Here is a 19,915-nt window from a genome sequence, read left to right as displayed (position 1 = left end):
GGACCAATCAGCGTAAAGAAAAAGCTCTATAAAAGAGACAACTTCATTCCCTTACAGTCAGTTATACAGAATATTAATACATCAGTATTCCGTAGCAATCATTATAAATTAATAAACCCCAGTTTTTCACAGAAATCTTTTCAAAGCCTTCCCGAGCTTTCAGGCAGTTCATATTTGTATTGAACTTACAATTCTACTTTTGGATTGGTTTACACCCTTACTAATAAAACGGAACGTGGTGTAAATAATTACTTGCATTTCCTTTTGAAGTGCCTCATCCACGGAAATAACACTACGTACCTTTCAACGGTGAAAATTATCTTTTGCGTTTATTCTAGCCCGGCATGGAATTATATTTCACATAAATCATTTAAAAATGAAGATTTAACAGTAGGAAATCTTGACGGAATGTCATTCTTTTAAGTAAGGAAAGAAAAACGACTTGTCAATGGGACGAAAACATTCATGTCGTGCTAATAATCTGCATTTAAATCAAGTTTTTTTTTTTCTGAAAATTGTCGAACGTCCTTTAACGTCAGGTGTCATCTGTTAACCTAAAAAAATTGGTATTTAAAGATCAATTATTTAAAGCCATCAGCTGACCCTGGGTGTGTTTTTTCACTACGAAGCAGTTCTGGGGAAACCTCAATTTCAAGATGGCTGGTTATGATATGTCGACCCTCTGTCTTTCTGTCAGGATCATTTTGATCCTTGGATTATTTTTAAATCTACGTTACGCACCAAACGCCACAAGCCTGATGCGAGATGAAGGACAATCGTTTGCGTTTGCCAACTTTGCGACTTTTCACTATTTAAACATTACTCCTTTTATCCAAATTATGGTAGATGCATTTGAAGACTGTGGACTGAGTTGTCTACAACATTCTTCTTGTCTCTCTTTCAATGTCGCAGCGTTAAGCGACATTACAAAGCAAAAAACTCTGTGCGAACTATTGCCCAGTGATAAATACAGAGAATCGCATAACTTTGTGGCCAGCCAGCAGTATCATCATTTCAGCATCACGGTGAGTAATGCAAAAGATCCATTTTTCTCCTTAGTTAAAATGAACAAGTATTGCCATTTACATCCGCTATCTTTATTTTCCCAAAAAAAGTCTCAAAAAAAGTTACGTAACGTTCCCTATGTCGGCTCATGCATTATTAAACATATATTCCGGCTTTAACGACTGAAGCTGCTCAAATATGTAAGAAAAATTTACGCTAGCTTGCTTCACGAAAGAAGTAACTTACTGCTTTCGTGAAGCAAGCTAGCGTAAATTTTTCGTACATATTTGAGCAGCTTCATTTATTATGGCCGGAATATATGTTTAATAATGCATGCATGAGCTGAAATAGTTAGGGAACGTTACGTAACTTTTTTTGAGACTTTTTTAAAAGTTGAGAATGCAAAATCACTTTCACGCAGTCACTGCTGTAAGTCTGAAATGGAAACGATCAAATAATTTAAACTTCTCTGACCGTGATATAGGCCAACATCGGCCAACACTTAGAATTCACTAGACGTCTGACTCATTACCCTGGTCCTCTTCTCTACTTCACACTGTGAATTTAATAGCGAAGGTGCGATAATCATAATGATGTGTTTTTTTTTAAAGACTCCTTGCCATAACGAACCTTGTAAGAATGGGGCAACTTGCTTGGTAAAGTACGAGGATGACAGCTACGAGTGCGCGTGTGTAACGGGGTACGCTGGAAAATCTTGCGAAACAGGTATTAAAAAAAAAAAAAAAAAAAAAATATATATATATATATATATATATATTTACATATACATATATATATATATATATATATATATATTTATGCATTATGAGTCACAGAAAAAGTTATGTCTTATTGATTAGTTCAATCTTCAGATATACTGCGCTCTGCGAAACGCATCTAGAACTCTACCGCCAGGCTAGGCTATACTCAAGAATTATTTATTTATGCATACATTTTTAAGGAAATCAAGATTTAGAAAGAAGGACTTAAGATTTCGTTCAACCAAAATTTCAGATTGGCCACTAACTACATTTATAACAAAGAGGGCAAGATTGGCTGAAACAGGACATTGCTCAATAATTTTGGTAATTTCCCCGGGCAAAATTGCTTTTATTATTTTCATGTAGTAAATGTTTAAGTTGGCCTGGTTTCATTCCTTTGGCGCTGTTGTGCAAAAATTTAAATAATTTTCAGCTGACTCGTACGTTTTGAGTTCAATGACGCTAATACAGCCATGTCCCGATTGCGCTGGAAAAATCGCTTAGAAGTACTTAAATAGCGCTAGAAAATTTGAAAAAATGCTTGAAATTTAGAAATATAGTGCTCGAAAGTTACTCATAATTTTTTTTTATTCCTAACAGATGTTCCGTGATAAATATTCTTATTTTTGTTCAAGCATTAGCCCGCAATTGTTCAAAAGGTGACCATAGCAGTACAACATCAATATTTTTCGAACAAAAATTCTCTATTAAGATATGTAAACCGAAGCTCTTCAACCGTCCAGTTCAGTTTCAGCATAGATTCTAAAGCACTCTCACCGCGTCACATAACCGTAAAAACGGTTTGCATTGGACGTCGATATCGATCCGTACAACTGTTTGATTACATAGCGAGAATTTTAGGCAATGAAGCTTGTAAGTTACATCGAAGCATCAAAACAGCTTCAATCATAATCACAAACATAGTTAATAGCGGGGACTGGTTTTGAAGCTCGGCAAACATAAAAGGAGCAAACAAAGACGCCAAGATTTAGGTTGGAAAGTCCACGACCGTGCACAATCTTTTGTTTTGCACTCATACACTAAGTACATCAATTAGGTAACCAACACGTTTCTATTGGTCAGTTCTTCAGTACGGAGTAAACAACTATTGTGTTTTGTGCAGGACTAAGGCAAAAAAAAAAAAAGAGAACAAAAACCTACAACCCAAAATTTTGTCGGGTTTCATAACCATTCCTCTCTTTTAACTATGTCACATCCTCTCTTTTAACTATGTCACAAACAAAGTTTTCGTCAGCAGGTGCACTGAACAGTGATAATTACAGGGGCATTTCCATTACGACAGTCAGGCGACAAGGTTTAATTAATTATGCAGGTCTATGATAATAGAATAACTCGGCTTACTGAAAGCGTTCAGAAGACAAAATATTGATTTTGCCTCCACTACTCAACCGGACACTCAAGCTCGGTGATACATGGGGGCGTTGGCCACCCAAGCCGCCGTGCATCAAGCATTCGAATAGATACAACAATATTGATACATCAATTCTAAAGTAAAGAGAAAAGCAATGCACCAGAGCCGGACACGAAAACCCCTAAAAAACCCAGGAGGTGGCAGTGGTGCGACCCTCGGGGTTCGAGGGAATTCCAATTGAAAGACACTACTTACAATGTAAATAAACGCTATCGTATACCGTCTAATGAAGGCATTAAACACTAATTCAGCTCGATAGGACAAAAAAACCAAACAGGACTTGTGCACGCGGCGAAGGTTAACCGTAGAATGCCTCACTCGCTAAACGATTGCCAAATACAAACCACGATCCCGTGGCACTCCAAGCGCCTGCCGCTCACAACCAGGCTTCTGCTACGTGACGGCAAAATAGCAATTTATGCTAATCAGGATTCTCCAAACATGTGGAAAATTGGAAAAAGAGCTTAATTAACTGTTGCAAAAAATGCAAAAAAATGCACGATTTTATCCGAAAAGTCAAGGAAGTGCACAGAAGTCCTGAAAAATAGTACTCCAAATTAAAAAAAGTGCCAAGCGCAACTGGGACATTTCTACTAACTGAATACTGAAATGGCTTCCTATGATATTGAGAAGCAGCGTTCGTTTTTGACCTTCTAATAAAAGAAAATTTTACTATTTATGCAACTTCCGAAACTACGCTTGATGTTAATCCTTACTCGGCCCCATGCGATCACCTATTACTGTAACTTTTTTCCCAATCCCACTGTTAGGATTTACGACGAGACACTGAAGCGTAACACAACTTTAATCCACTGGACTCGGCTACACATCGATTTACAAAGGGGATGTATACGAGGGAATTGCTACGACGTACAAAAACCTTCGATAACAAGAGCGGGAAAAAACGAAAGTCACATGACACTCTAAGTCCTACACACTAGGGTGGGGTTAGTATAACTATTCATAGGTCCAGTCTCTCAGGCTTCTTTATCACTCTTCCAGAACGAGTACGGGCTGTAACATTCTCCCCACCTTGTCCTCTTTCGGGGAGGACAACACTCAATTTAGGCTTGGAAACAGGTATACTTGCAGCATGAACAGTGTTCGTTTGTGGCTTCTCCCCACCATGGACTGGATCCTCTGCTTCCGGGCTTACTTGTGAAGCTGCTGACTCAATCTCTAACTTGTGTAAACGTTGAACGGGTCTGTTGTAGAAACTGTTATGCGCTCTAACTGTAGCGGTCCGTACAAGCCCGTCGTTACCTGGATAAACCCTTTCAACTTTAGCCAACGGCCATTTGGTGCGCGGCACATTGTCGTCAGAAATAAGTACAATGTCGCCTACTCGAATAGAAGGGATCTCTTTACGCCACTGTTTTTTACCGATAGGAGATGTAGGTACTCTTGTTTCCAACCCTTCCAGTAGTGATTGAATAGTCTCTGCAGGTAGAGATGCCTTTCGACAGCCCTCTTACTGGTCTCCTCTAAGCTACTTTCTTCCCTTTCCGGTAACTGGTTAATTGGCCTACCAATTGCATGATGGGCAGGTGTAATAGGTAACGGGTCTCTGCAATCATCACTTACTGCGGTCAACGGCCGCGAGTTAATGATACCTTCGATTCTGACCAGCAACGTGTTTAGCTCAGAAAAGGTGAGAAGGGCCCTTCCAGGGACCTTACGCAGTGGTTCTTTTATCGCTCTGCAAAATCTTTCCTACCATCCACCTCTCCATGGGGAACGCTCTGTGATGAATTTCCACTTGATCCCTCGTGATGAGAACTCTGACTTGATTTGATCTTGATCCAGCGTACTCCACATTCTTTGACTTTCAGTAGTAGTAGCCTTGTAGGTTTGTGCATTGTCTGACCACACTGTATGGCAAAGACCTCTGCGACTCGTCATGCGACTAAAAGCTTGAAGGAACTCATCAGTTGTCAAACTATGTGTAAGTTCCAGGTGAACTGTACGAGATGATGCGCATGTGAAAATGCACACGTATGCTTTCTTAATGTTTAAGTCTTCTTTCACATACAGTGGTCCCACAAAATCAGTTCCAACATGCGCGAAAGCTCGTGAACAGGAAATTCTCTCCTCTGGCAGCTGACCCATTTTCTGGGCACAAGGTCCAACTCGTTGTCTTTGGCAAGCTACGCATCTTCTGATAACACGTTTAACCTCACGTCTTCCTTGAGTTAGCCAAACTTTCTGCCTTAAAGTTGATAATACCGTTTCTGGACCATCATGCAACATGTTCTTATGTACATCTTGTACCATCTTGGCAACTTCAGGATGTCCGTGAGGCAAGATTATTTGATGCGTGCTCCGTTCGGGAAGATCAGCAAACTGTAGTCTCCCACCAACTCTTAATACCTGATCATCTCTGTCATAATAAGGGTCCAGTTTCAGAAGGCGGCTGTTACTGGGAAGTACCTCTCCAGCTTTCAGTTTCTCGAATTCTTCTTTGTAGAGCACTTCCTGCACCCACATACAACATTTAATCTCGGCTTGCCTCACCTCGTCCGCCGACAGTTCCCTTTCACAAGACCTAGACTTAGTCTTAAACAATTTGACCGCTCTCAATACATAAGCAGTTACTCGAATCAACTTTAACCACGTCCCGTAGCGTGACATATCAATCAGTGGTTCTGCAACGACTACTGTATACACATGGGTAGTTCTTTTTTCCTCGCAAGCTTCGGCGGGAGCAGCTTCGTTTTCGGGTTGAGCAGGTAGTGGTTCACAAGGCGAAGACATCCATTGGCGCCCATTCCACCACAAAGTGCTTGAAATCATATCACTACAGCTTAACCAACGCGTCAACAAGTCTGCAGGATTCTCCTTACTTCCACAATACCTCCAACACTCAGGATCCCATGTTGACTGTACCTCAGCCACATGATTGGCAACAAATGGCTTCCAGGAAGAACTCTGCCCTTTTATCCAATGCAGTGCCACCATACTATCTGACCAACACACAACCCTAGCCACCTTCATTGGCAAAGCCCCTACAACAAATTTTAGCAACCTGGCATTTACAACTGCTGCTAAAAGTTCCAGCCTTGGAAGTGACACCTTCTTAATGGGCGCGACTCTGGACTTCGATATTACCAGCTATGAGGATACATTGTCTTTCTTTAACTTTCTTTCAACACTTTCCAGGCGTCTCAAAGCTTGTGCATAATTACTTTCTAGCTTTGGAGGATCTCGTTTCCATGGTAGTCGCACCTCATAGTTATGTCCATCAAAGTTCAATCCTCTATTGAAGTCAGCAACAGCACATTCTTCCTCTTGTAACATAACAGGGTCCTCGATCTCTGCAATACCAATTGATTCCAGTTCCCAGTATCTTTTCAATGTTTCGTTAACTCCACCGTTTTCTACAACTGTTAGCATGGATGAAGTTTGCCTTGATTGGCGGTTTACTTGTCCCGTGACAATCCAGCCGAGGCAAGATTCCACAGCAACAAGTGACTCACTGGAACTACCTCTCTTACAAACCCCAGTCACAAATGAGTAGTAGTGGTCTGCACCAATAAGAACATCTACTTGAACTGAACCACAAGGATAACTATCTGCAAGAGTTAAGCCTTGAAGATGAGAGTTCTTCTAGAAGTCCATCTGTAATGGCCCGAGAGGATTACAAATTTTGGAAATAGAAAGGGCCTCTATCTCCACCTTTGAATCTCCCTTAATTGGTGAAAGGGTAAGTTTCACTCTTTGGAATCTCTGCGTTTCGCTGGTTTCCCCACCTAGAGTTGCGACACTTAATAGCTCTGAGGGACCTTGCAGGTCAAGGGCCTCTGCAATGTTCTTTCGTATATACGAACGTTGATTCCCTGAATCTAGTAAAACACGGACTGTCATTTCTTGACCCTTAACAATTAACCTGGCCAATGCTGTCTGTAGGAGTGTTTCTCTCATAGGTAATGCAGGCTTAGTTGAAGCCAATCCACTTTAACTAGTGTTGCTTAGGTGCCGAGGTGTAACAACTGACTGCTGCCCATGCAATAACCAGTGATGTCGGTGACCACAATTCGCTACAGAACACTTAGGATGGCGACAAATTCTCGAGAAGTGCTTGTGGTTGCTAGGTTTTAAACAATTGAAACACAGTTTGTTCTCTTGCACTAGTTTCCATCTGCCATCAAGTGATTTTTCATTAAACATTGGGCAATTTTGTGAGTCATGATCTGCCTTGCAGAAATTACAATTTGGCTGTGTTGGAGGGCGTGTTTCACCAAGTAGTGCAAAAGCAGTATACATCTAATTCGCACCACCCATTTTGGGATTTGCTTCGGTTTTCTTTACCTTTATCAAAACTGTGATTGCCTGGGGTGATGTTCCCATTTGAACTTCTTTCTCCTGCTTCTTTGGACAAAACTTGTCAGTTAAGAAATTTAAAGAACAATTCAAGGCCTATTTCATCTTCTTGATTGTCTGCAAGTGTCAACTCCCATTTTTCCAACAACTGAGATGGTAACTTGGTCTCAAAAAGGGGTAACAAAATATATCCATGGCTCATTGGATCTTCTCCAAGAGCCTCTAAAGCTCTAGTTCTGTTCATAAAGGTATCATAGAGATCTCTGAGGGAGGATGCATTAACAACTGACTTAGCTTCCCTCTTGATGAAAGATTTCACTAGAAATGAGATGATCATACGTTTTCTTCCATACTTGTGTTTAAGGCATTCAACAGCTGCTTCATAATTTGCTCCGGTTACTTCAAATCCGTCTATTGCTTTCAAGGCATTTCCAGTTAGCACCGAGCGTAGATAAGTAAACTTCTGAACATTTGGTAAATCAACATTGTTATGCACTGCAGCTTCAAACTGATCCTAGAAGTTTTGAAATTTCAACACATCGCCATTAAACTTTGGCAACTCAATTCTCGGTAATTTCAGATTTGAGGATACACGACTGTCACTGTATGCAATATCCTTCGAGGAGTGATCTCCCACATCGCAATCTTTATTTAGGAATTCACGAGAAGCATCCACAGCTTTATGTACTTCACTCAGAATTTTTGCCGATCTTCGGAGTTCCTCCTCAATCATATCCTCTGCAACAAGTGCGATTAATACATTTCTCAGTTGAAGATAATTCTCACGGTACACAGTTAGCCTTTCAATTCTCAACTGCACTTTGATTTTGTTGCTCGCATTTTGACTTAGATACAAAATATCCTGAATCAACGCATCCATATCCATTTGCAAGGCTCTGGCTTTACGTCTAATTGAACTAACCTCCTGAATTTCAACTTCACTTTTCACTTGAAGAGGTTCCTTCGAAGCCTCGGCTAAATTCGAACCTTCCTTTAACTCTGGTGCAATAACATCTGACTTCGAATCATGCTGAGCGTTCACTAACCTTTCCACTAAGACTTTTCTCTTTCCAGTAGTCGGCAATCCCTTTTTTCCAAGCATTTCGCGAATTTGGTCGACTGTGGGTTGAGATAAGTCTTCCATTTTGCTCGAGGAACCGGTGGCCATGTGGTTGCAACTGATGGATGACCTTGCGAAGAATTACAAATTTACTGTTGAAATATCTCATTGACTCCGGCTGTGAAGGACCATGTTAGGATTTACGACGAGACACTGAAGCGTAACACAACTTTAATCCACTGGACTCGGCTACACATCGATTTACAAAGGGGATGTATGCGAGTGAAATGCTACCACGTACAAAAACCTTCGATAACAAGAGCGGGAAAAAACGAAAGTCACATGACACTCTAAGTCCTACACACTAGGGTGGGGTTAGCATAACTATTCATAGGTCCAGTCTCTCAGGCTTCTTTATCACTCTTCCAGAACGAGTACGGGCTGTAACACCCACAATGCAATATCTTTTTGGGGCTCTCTACATAAAAGCAATACATCACACTTAAGTGAACTGCATATCAAGAAAAGCGGATCAAATTCAATGACAATAGCTTTTGTTTGGCGTTGCCTGAAATATTGCCTTAAAAGGAAGTTTTGAAACAATAGCTTTAGCACCCAAATAAAGACTCATTAATTCACGAGGGAAATTCAAAATCGCCGATTGCCTCATCAGCGGGAAATTTGAATATTCGGAGAGAGCTTACTGTTGTTATATGTCAAACTCAATTCGAGGGAGGGGGTTGGGGTTACATTTTGTTTGAGGTTACTGGATAGTAAGGGAGGGACGGTCAAGACAGTGAATGCCGTGGGAGAGGTTTCATCCCAAATGATTCATTTAGTTGACCGGAGAAACAAGATTGCGCATGAAAATCCAAGCATGAATTTGGAACACTTGTTATTCTACTAAAAGCAATCGCTTTGTTTAAGGTTGCTCATAAGTGAATACAAAACGATTAATCATAACTAAGTCGAAAAAGCACGAGTGCAACAGCAGCCATGTTGTCGAAATGTAAGATAAAGTCGTTGTGCTCGATTGTGTTTAAAAGATACGCAATAACACAGCATTTACCACTAAGCATATGTCCAAAATGCATAATTTTGACAGATACACTCCACCTCTCACCCTGAAAGATAAGACAGTCGATAGGGTAGAAATTAAGTTGTTAGGAACTTGGCTTGGTGAGGACCTTAATGGACAGAACATATAAATGAGGTCACGTCATCATGCTATAAAGTGCTAGCCTCTCTAAGAAAGATCAAGAATGTGACACCGCAAAAGACTAATTGTAAGAAGTCTCTTGTTCAAAGCCTCCTCTTATCTAAACTCAAGTTTAATGACTCAGTCACCTATCCCCACTCCACGCATTTTTGCAGAAAAGAGTACAACGTGTTCAGAATGCTGCTGCCGGTTTTGTCTTAAATCGTTTCTGCTCGAAGAGAGACGTCCTTGAGCTTGGCTGGCTACCTACGCTGGAAAATACTCAACTTAGCATTCTTAAGTTTGGACACCGAGCTCTTTTTAGTGAAGCTTGGCCCGAATATTTGAAATTGCCTATGCACAATCCCCAACACACACTGCGCTCTAGTAATGCGTCTGTAATAGATATTTCCTTAATATAGGGTACTTTCCAGGACTTATTATCAACTTTATTCAATCCCCTATCCGCAAATGTAAGGCGGTGTCCAGACTGTAATGCTTTTAAAAATGATTGTTTTAAAATTTTAAAGAGCAGGGCCAGCACGCGCTTAGGTTGAACCTCTTAAGTTGAACCTCATAAGATGTCTTGTGTGTATTACGTTTGTAATTAGATTTTAAGTAGTTAGTTTCTTAGTTAATATGACGGATGTAAAGCTACCAAGTAGAAATACTGTCAATAAATCATCATTATTATTATTAATATTATTATTATTATTATTATTATTATTATTATTATTATTATTATTATTATTATTATAGATAATAGCCCTGAAAGATACCGAGCCTTATCAAAGATACCGAGCCTTATCATATTGTAATCACTTGGCTCAGGACACAGATTTCGTTTGAACTCTTAAGATCGGTACATGCATGCGTTAGAGGCGAACGCCGTTTCGTAGCAAGATAGAGCAATCATTAGACTGTAAAATAAATATAGCTAGTGCGGATAATTATTTGCGATACACGGTCTATATGTTTTTATACTCGGGGCGTTTTATGGACACTGGTTTAGCCGTCATTAGTATAATTCGATTGTATGATTTCAATATCTCTGCATCATGGAATTCGTAATTTTATAGAATTTTGAATTTTTTTATTATCAATCATTTATTATTATTATTATTATTATTATTATTATTATTATTATTATTATTATCATAATCATTGGCAGTATGTCACATCTCAATGCCAGCTATAAAATTGAAAAACACACAAGTAGCTAGGCGGGAAGCCGCGACTAGCCTGCGAATAATTTTACAATAAAATCGTGTGATAAACAAAGAAAATCAATTAAAAATTAAAAAATATCTTTTTAAAAATTAAATTTTAAATTTTAGAAGTCTTAAAATGGTCTATGCTTAATCTGGAGCTCCGGTTGATGCAACGGGTGTTTGAGCATCTTAATCGAGCACAAGACCTTATAAGTTCTGGCAATGTTCAGGCTACGACTTAAAACAGACATCAGCATCCGTCCTAGGACATCTATACTTCACTTTGCTCCTAGTATTTCCCTCACACTACTACTCAGTCCCTTAGAACATGCACCAAGTACATCCATTATAATGTTGATTTGAGTGATCTTGTAGCTTGCCTGGGTACTGCTTCTTGATTTCCTATCGTAGTGGGGCGTACTTGCAGGTTTTCTCCTCGTCCTTCTTTTTCCGGTTCTCAATCCAAGGGCAGCTCCTCTCTAGCAGGGATACTGTCTTCCTCTCCTTATCAACAATCCTCGCGTCCACTCTGCTAGCTCACACCTCCGTGTGGTCTGCATATACTGGTACATCCCAATATTGCGTCACTTGATCATTTTGGTAAAGCGGCTTAGGTTGTGTTGCTGAGTACCAAGGTGGAACGGCCTCTATCAGTTGGTAGTCCTTCAGCAGCTCAAAGAAACGTATATTGAGTGCTCCGCTGTGTCTTGATATATACTTCGTCTATGCATGCTACATGTAACTGATGGCAGAGGCAGTGTGGCCTAGTGGTTTGGGCGCCTGCCTTGAGATCCGGAGATCCCGGGTTCAAGACCCACTCTGACCACTTGCTGAATTTCCCTGGTGCAACTTCCCAGCTGCACTTGTAAATAGCCAGCTGGTTTGCCTCCGGCCAGTTGGGATTCTTAACAGTTGTTGTTGTGTTCTGTTGTTTCGTTGATTGTTAATTGGCCCTGAAAAGCCCCTATGGGGAGTGGGCAATTAAGTATGCATTGTATGCCAATGCACTGCAACTTGACAGCACACTTGCGATAGACTTCTGCGCCTTTCCACACATCCTGCATCTGACGTCCGATTCTTCGCTTGTTTTGGTCTTCCTTGCGTTGTACAGTTTTGTTGGAAGTAGCTGTTCGTAGATCTCACTTATCCCGGCTATTGTGTGCGTCGGTGCTATTTTCCAGTCTGAAATCCGCTCAAAACTCTCACCATCAAGATCTTTATCTTCCTAGTGTGCTGTATGGAGCTTTCCCTGCTATCTCTGTTCTCTTACGCCTTTAAAGAAGCCATGGGCTCATTCAATAAAATGCAGTGACAGTGTCGAGGATTGAGCCTGGTGTAAAATTATAGCCTGTTATGGACTGAGCTAACAGCAGTTATTTTGCGCTCTGAGCAAGAAGGCTAGCGAACTGTCCGGCACTTTCTGGATTAAAACGAACTCGCTTTTAACCGACTTCCAGGGTTCGTTTACTACAACGAACTTATGCCTAAAAAGATCGTTCGGTATCCTCAGTTTGAATATATGATTTTCGTATCAGATTCTCCATACATAAGATTTGTGTCCTACATATTGTTTCATGAAGTGAAACTTTTTAGGCGAGAGGAGTAAGTAACCTGACGGCTTTGAAAACTTTCAACCGTTCTTCAACTTATGTGAAAGAAGGATGGATACATTACCAAAATTTAACGTTCAATTCTTGTCCTGAATCATACAAACGCAATCTTTCTTTCAATTTTCAGAAATCAATTTCCACTGGAGGCTCGATGGGACGGACGAACAAATAACGTAAGGCAGCCAGTATTCTTAATTAAACTTTTTAAACCTATCACCAAAGAGTTGCCGGTCATGGATTTGACTTCAGTTTTGCCTCCTTGCGAGAACTGTTGCTGCTCCCTTTCCTCTGACTATCATTTTACCCCAGTAAAATGTCTGTTGATGTGTTCTCCATGCTGAACCACTTATAAAATGAGCAGTGCGGAATCTGTATCTTCATTTGAAACAACTTAAAATCGCACGAAAGCTTAATTCAACTTAAGGTTCACACTACAACCAGGCCCGGACTGCTCGAAGCATCAGTGGTTAGCGGTAACTAGCGTTAAATGCCGTGGAAACCTATAGGTTTTGATACCTGCATGTTACGTCAGGCAGGGTTGTCGACACTCTCCCTGCACATGTTAATACAGTTTGATTCGATGATTTGAATTCGATATCCATGACATAGGAACTAAAAAACACCACACCGTCTAATCGCTGAACATGTTCGTTTCCCATGGATAAACGTTTCGCTTATTTTCTTGCACGATAAAATTTTCTCTTCTTTAAAATTGCGGCAAACTATAAATATTCTTTGTTGATCCGGCCCTTCACACGGGTGAAAACTTGAATGACGCGAGTATATTTTATGTGGCGCCCGATCGACTTGGCGACAAAGTTGCCTTTCACATCGATTTCCATATGTGTAGTACATAAAATACCCCCGTCAAACGTTATGTCGTTGGTCATCTGGCCACAAAATCTATTGCCTGCTGATTCCCTTCTTCGCAATGTCGACAATGCCTACATCCCCACCCCTCCCCTACCACACATTTGGTGAACCTCCCAGATTCTGGGAGACATGTGACCAGTCTGAATTAGGGTCTTTTTCTTAACGACAATGCAGGAGTTAAAGTGCTACGATGATCAAAATAGTACTTCCTTTTTTTCATCCGATTTTGAAAGTGTGATTGCTTAACACTTTACTGGCAATATTATGTGCTTTAATTTTTACCCAAAGGCTGTTTTCTTTGAGTGTAAGTTTTTGATTTCACGGTCAGCCATTGGTTCTCAGGGAAAAGTGACGTCATTGAATCTAACTTAAAATTTCAGCATGTTATACATGTAAAGTTGAAAACCCGAAACTCCCGTGCCGCATATTAATTCGGCCGCGTACACACGCATTGCATTCTTAAACTATTGAGTCTTTGACGAAATTTCCTCCTTGATCCAGCTGTCTCAAGATTTTAAAGTTAGTAATGGCAGACCATTAAATAGGAAAATTCCACTTCAAATTAACGGGTATCTTTTTAAAATCAAGGCTTAAAACGAAGGTCACTTACTGTTTAGTAGTTTAGTAGTAGTACATTCTAGAAAAGAATATATCACACAAACTGTTTAAAACTGTCTGCAAGAATGAGTTTACAGACAAGATTTGAATTCTTATAAAAAGTAGGTAAATTTAGAATTTACAAACATTTCATGAACGCTGTAAAGCCCTGCATGGCCAAACTAGAGCGAGAGTTGATGACATTTGAAACTCTTGAGAGCTCACGAGGGTCGATGAGAGTGATCGAGAGTTGGCCAAAGTAGAGGGAGAGTTTGACGCGCAAACAAGAGAGAGCTTGGGAATAACTCTGGAAAAAACCCTTTTTGACGTAAATATGGCGACTAGCCAGCCGGTATATTCAGTCTTGGTGTTGCCCTTTGTCCTAGAATCCGACGTCATATTGTTTTTTTTTCCTATTTTATCTTAGCACGCTGGAAAAAAATCGTTCACTGCTGACCTCAAAACTCTCGCTCAAACTTTCGTGCACGGCCAAACGAAACTAATTAAAACTCTCGCAAACTCTCATGAAAAATTTGAAGTGGTTCAAATTCGATGACAGCTCTCCAGAGTCGATGAGAGTATCCGAGAGTGAATGAGAGTTCCTGTCTCATTTTACCGGGCTTAAATGGACGAGATTTTCCAGTGTAACCAACAAAGATGCACTGTAGGCCACAAACGCTAGATATGGCTGTTTCTTTTTTTAACGTTCGCACCATTCACCTGGTTGTGACGTGGACGTGATGTAGTATGCTTGAAACTATGCTTTACTTTAAACCCTTCAAACTTGGCTGAGATGAATTGTCAATTATTATCACTCTCTAATTGTTGTGAAATAGCCAATCGGGCAAATTCAGAATTCAGCTTTTAAAAAGCACTCTGGCTAACTTGTTATTTCGGTTATGCTTAATATTTCGATGAACCTTGAATGGTAGTCCACTACTACAAAGCAATTTTGACTCCACTACCCAATCAGACACAACACAACTAACTCAATCACAACACAACTGTGTAGATACATGGGCATGTCGGACAACAAGCGCCACAAGGCGGTTTATTTTGCTTGCCATATTCATGCAAACTCCACTCCAGCATAACAATACGTTAGTATTTAGCATACTTGATAATGGTACTGACCTGCTAAAAACTTTTTACAGGAAAAGTACACTGGGCACCTGTCGGATAAGAAAACCCAAAACCCTTCGGGAATGAGAGGACGTATTCTCGAGCTCCAAACCCTATGGAGGCTAAGGGGGAAAGTTAACAAAAAAATAGGCGACGAAACCTAAACCTAGACTGATTCAAATCCCTAACAGTTCACTACTCGTGCGACAAATTACCCATAAGCCCCACCAGGCAGTCCTCTGGTCCGCGTCAGCAAAATATCTCTTTATGCCAATTTCGCAGGCTACATCTGTCAGAAATATCATTTTCCTCGATCAGATAACATTTTAAAACGAGTTTAAGGCTCAAAGTCACGCAATCTTGTAATTGGTTGGTGAAATTTCTGTGACAAGCGAGGCAAAATCTAAGAAGACTTGGGTTGTTTTCATTTTCTCTGTAGTCTACGTGGAGCTGCAATGTTCACCCAGCAAGATGGCCAAACAGTTCTGTTCTTGAACGGCAGCACTGGAACCTTTGCTGAAACCCTTGCTTTTCCAATCCGTTCTAAAAACTTGACCATTTGCGTGTGGATCAAAAGGCTGACCCATTCGAATCAACCGGTTTATGGTGACTGGTCAGCTCGTCATTCTTTCCGACTTTATGTTGAAAATGACCATTTCTGCCTTCAAGTTAGAGACGGTAACGGACGTTACCCTATACATGTAACTCCATCTACGGGTTCAAAGTAAGTCATTTTGAATTTCTCTTATGCTGTCGGTAGAGATAAAATTTACGCAAAGGCAAACGGAAACTGTTGAATTTTAGGAAAAAAAGGAATTAACTAAAGAAACACAATAGCCTGAAAAGGGGGCAATGGGACGCAGTGGTTACTTAATGCATATGCGCTTCCATTGAGATCCCTCCTGATCGAGCAGTCTTTGATTTTTATCCTAGTAGTCTCTGCTGCCTTTGCAAATACAACTGGTTTGCTTCCGGCCAACTGGGTGCTTAAAAGTTACTGTTTTGTTCTGTGGTTTCAATGATTTCGTTTCATTGGCCCTGAAAAGCACAGTAGTATAGTCGGAGTAAAAATGATACAGTTTTTTCGGCCTCGATCAGCTCCCTCCGCCCGGTCTTAAAAAAAAACCACATCATATTTTCGTCCCGGAATATTTTTTTTAGATCGCAAATCAATTTTTGTTAGTTCTTGGTATGAAAAAGGAATAAAGTGTGCTAATGGCGTTCTCAAAGAGAATCGCCGCTTTCTGTCAATAATAGAGCTAAAAGCGAAACATAACTTTGAGTCCACCTTCACAATATACTATGGCTTCTTAACATCTTTGCCTGCTGCGTGGAAGAGTGAGCTTCGTCATGTAATCAATCTAAGGTTACCGCATACTCCACTCTGCTGCGTAAGTACTTCGCAGTACCCACCGCTGAGAACAGAATTTTGTGTAGTGGCTTTTAGTGTGGCAAACCTCCGTAATGTCTATATCTGCTCCCTTTCCGTATCTTGAAAGAACCAAAACTAATTATGTTTCAGATGATATTCTTCATAATGTTCCACCTAGGCCATCCAGCTTATTCGAGCGGGCATAGCAAATAATGATATTTGTACATTATGTAACCTTGATAGCCAATCACGCAACCACATGTTAACGTTGACAGCAAGTAATGTAGCCAATTGATTTTCTGTTTGGTGGCATAAAAAGATTTCATCAAGAGCTAGTTTTATCGGAAAGCGTTATTTTGTATGGTTTACACCATCAAGAAACCAGGAAGTACTTAATTATTATCATATCCTGGCCAAATATCATATTTTTGCCACAAGTTTATGAAGTGGCACTCCGGACTTTGAGGGTTTTCTTTTGCGCTTGAGTAGAAAGATTGACCCTCTTCGCTGTAATGCAACAAAAAAAAACCTTGTGAAACAATTTAACGCATTGTGGCCCAACCTTTCTTAGTTGTGTGTGTGTGTGATTGTGTAATTTGTTAGTTAGTCTCATGTTATCTTTTGCCATTGTATTTGCTATGTTTTAAATAAATAAATAAATAAATGTATAAATAATAAATAATAAACAATTTTTGTCCGATTTTACTACTTGGAAACAGAACAGCTTCCCGAAGGATTGGTCCGCGGGTCGACCCACTTTCGGCACATTATTTTCGGGCCGTGGGGTAGTGTGAATTTTCAATTAGAGAGATGCTGTTGTTCTGTGTTTGATGTGGTGGCATTTTGTTGGGCGCGAGGCGAGTAATTGTTCAATTAAAGAAAGATAATTGTACTTGTATTGGCTGGAAACCAAAAAAAAAATTAGAAACACGAAAACGCCCAAGGGGCTGGAAATGTTTGACCCTTTTCATTGGATGCATTACGAGGAGCGAAACGCCCTTCATGACGAAACAAAGGAGGCTGATGTTTTAACGGGGTTTGCTCCTGAACTAAAGTTACCGGCTCGTTATGAAAGTTTGATTGCGAAATGGTGGTTTCTTGGTATGAAACAAAAGTTAGCAAATAGTATTATGGGAACAAAAAGTACGCAAAAGTTTGTCAATAAAGTACACTTGTGCTTATGAACTTCGAAGCATGTACAAGAAACAGATAAAAAGATAACCTATTTTAAATATAAGGGAAGCCCTTGGTTTAACAAGTTGAACGAGACAAAACAATGGGTGGAAGCAAGGAAGCGAATTGCCTCGGAGGCGAAAAAATCGAAGCGCCGACAACCAAATGGTTGTTTGAACATGATCTCATGGTTGAAATAAAAGTCATTGAAAATTCTCAGGCGCCTTTGCATGTTGGGGCGGGGTTTTTGCTGGCTTGGTTACGCAACAAAAAGGGTTTGTTATCTCTCAATACTTTTAATGATAGTCTGTCTTTTTAGATGTTTTGCTTTTCATCGAGGGGCATGTCATGATTATAACACAAAAAGAACTCTTGACATAGCAAATAGCTTCTTTGATAAACATCCAGATTTACCCAAAAACATTTTCCTTTAATATAAAACCATTTTCAACAAGGGATTGCTGGATATAAGGTCGATGAAGAAGGTATCTTTGCATTGAGATATCTCCCTTCATGCTTTGATAAAACTAGGGTACCTCAGAAAAACATTGCGATCTACAACGAGCACGGAATTTTTTATACAAACCTTGACAACGTGAAACAAGATTTTGCGTGTGCATAAATAATGCCAAGCACAGTTTTCAAACTCCTGTAATTTCCAGCAGCGTGCAGAGTTTTGTTCTCGAGGAGCAACCAAGGTGGTGTGCGGAGGGCGCCGCACCGCCCAAAAAGGAAAGGAGGAAAGCCACGGAAATACTTTGCAAGTTTTTTTTTCTAAAAATCTGTGCAGGATCCTGCAGGATCCTGCGAAGTACTGCAAGTGCAACACCCAAACCACCAAAAAATACTAGTTAATCCAACAAAAATATGCCAAAGAAAGAGAGCTCTCTTTGGAAGGAATTCGAGAAATCGTCACCTTGTGTGGATATAAGCCTGCCGCCTCTGTTCGAAAAAGATTTGGAATTGGCTCATCGCGGGTGTACAAAATTTGGAGAAAAAAATGGTGTGGAAAAGGGCACAGAGGTCCGCAGAGGCCACTTTAGATGAAAATATAGATGCTCTGCATTCAAAAATAGATCTTGTCCTCGATGACTAAGTAAGCCATCTCGAAGATGTAGAAGATACCGAGGACGCAGTTCAGGATTTAGAAGAAACAAACAAAGGCCTGCTCAACCAAATCGAAGACGGCAGCGATGCTTTTGTAGAAAAGACCGACAAAATTCGTCGATTCGGAAGAAAAGAACACCATTTTGTCGGCACCCATGTTTTCCATGGCAAGCTGCGAAACAGTTGCCCTTTGGTATTTCCGCGGCTTTCTTCCATTCCTTTGCGGTGGTGCGGTGCATGCATAAGAAACGCTTGTGCATGTTTTCTTCTTTCCTTTTCTATTGCAAAGTTTTTCCATTTGGTCTAAGTTCGGAATTTGTACCGGATATATTGGATTCCAGCAGAAGCTCATGTCCTTAAAGCGTGTAACTCTGCTTCAGACCGGGGGTGTTTTGAGTTTAAAAAATTCCTTATTTGGATGTAACGTAGCTCGCGCATTTTCCCGTGCGTGCACGTTCGATCTTACTTTTGTCCATATTTGGGCATAAAATTGGTGTCCTAGAATCCCCAGCCTTGTTGCAAGGAAAGGTGTTGAAAGTTACACGCTTCAAAGTAATCTGCTTCTCATTCCAGTTGATTCTTACGCCTTCTTTGTTGTAAAAATATTTCGTTGGTTCGATACAGAAAAGGTTGCCCAGTCTTTGGACGATTCGACGCAACCTTTGCGTTGCCCAAAAGCAATCTAACCCAGTTTGGAATTACAAATTACTCTGGTGTAACCTATCGCCGTTTCCCGATACCCGAGAATATTCCATTGGCAAGGACGTTTTCGACAAAAGTGCATGTTTCTTCTCTTTCTACGAGAAAGTGTGTGCCCTTTTCACGAACCTTTCATTTTTTCGAACTCTTCGCAGCGCAGCCGTTTCTTTTCTCCTCGTTTTGCGGCAAACTGTTCCATTTTTTCTTCCCAGGACAAGCGGGTATTGGCATCTAAAGGCCCTTCGAGACGCAAAGCACGGCGTCTTGTCGAGAGAGACGAAAGCTTTCGCTTCTCTGCTATCTCCAGCATCTCCGCCAACTCACATGAGGCTATTTCGAGCCAAATTATTATTTTTTTCGTTTTCTCCATCACCA

The 19,915-nt window shown here is 40.4% G+C and overlaps 1 protein-coding gene across 1 annotated transcript in view; it reads left to right on the top strand.

Annotated features, from left to right (window-relative positions):
- The first annotated feature begins 670 nt into the window (after positions 1–670).
- LOC138016004 (uncharacterized) overlaps positions 671–19,915 on the top strand; it is a 25,983-nt gene continuing 6,738 nt past the window's right edge. The window contains exons 1-4 of the mRNA XM_068863166.1: positions 671–1,025; positions 1,617–1,731; positions 12,725–12,770; positions 15,629–15,913. Coding sequence (XP_068719267.1) covers positions 672–1,025; positions 1,617–1,731; positions 12,725–12,770; positions 15,629–15,913 — 800 coding nt within the window. The 5' untranslated portion in view covers position 671. The remainder of the gene's footprint in view (positions 1,026–1,616; positions 1,732–12,724; positions 12,771–15,628; positions 15,914–19,915) is intronic.

The sequence above is a fragment of the Montipora capricornis genome, chromosome 9 (genome assembly GCF_036669925.1).
Source record: "Montipora capricornis isolate CH-2021 chromosome 9, ASM3666992v2, whole genome shotgun sequence".
NCBI classification, from domain to species: Eukaryota; Metazoa; Cnidaria; class Anthozoa; order Scleractinia; family Acroporidae; genus Montipora; species Montipora capricornis.
This window is presented reverse-complemented; position numbering and strand designations above follow the sequence as displayed.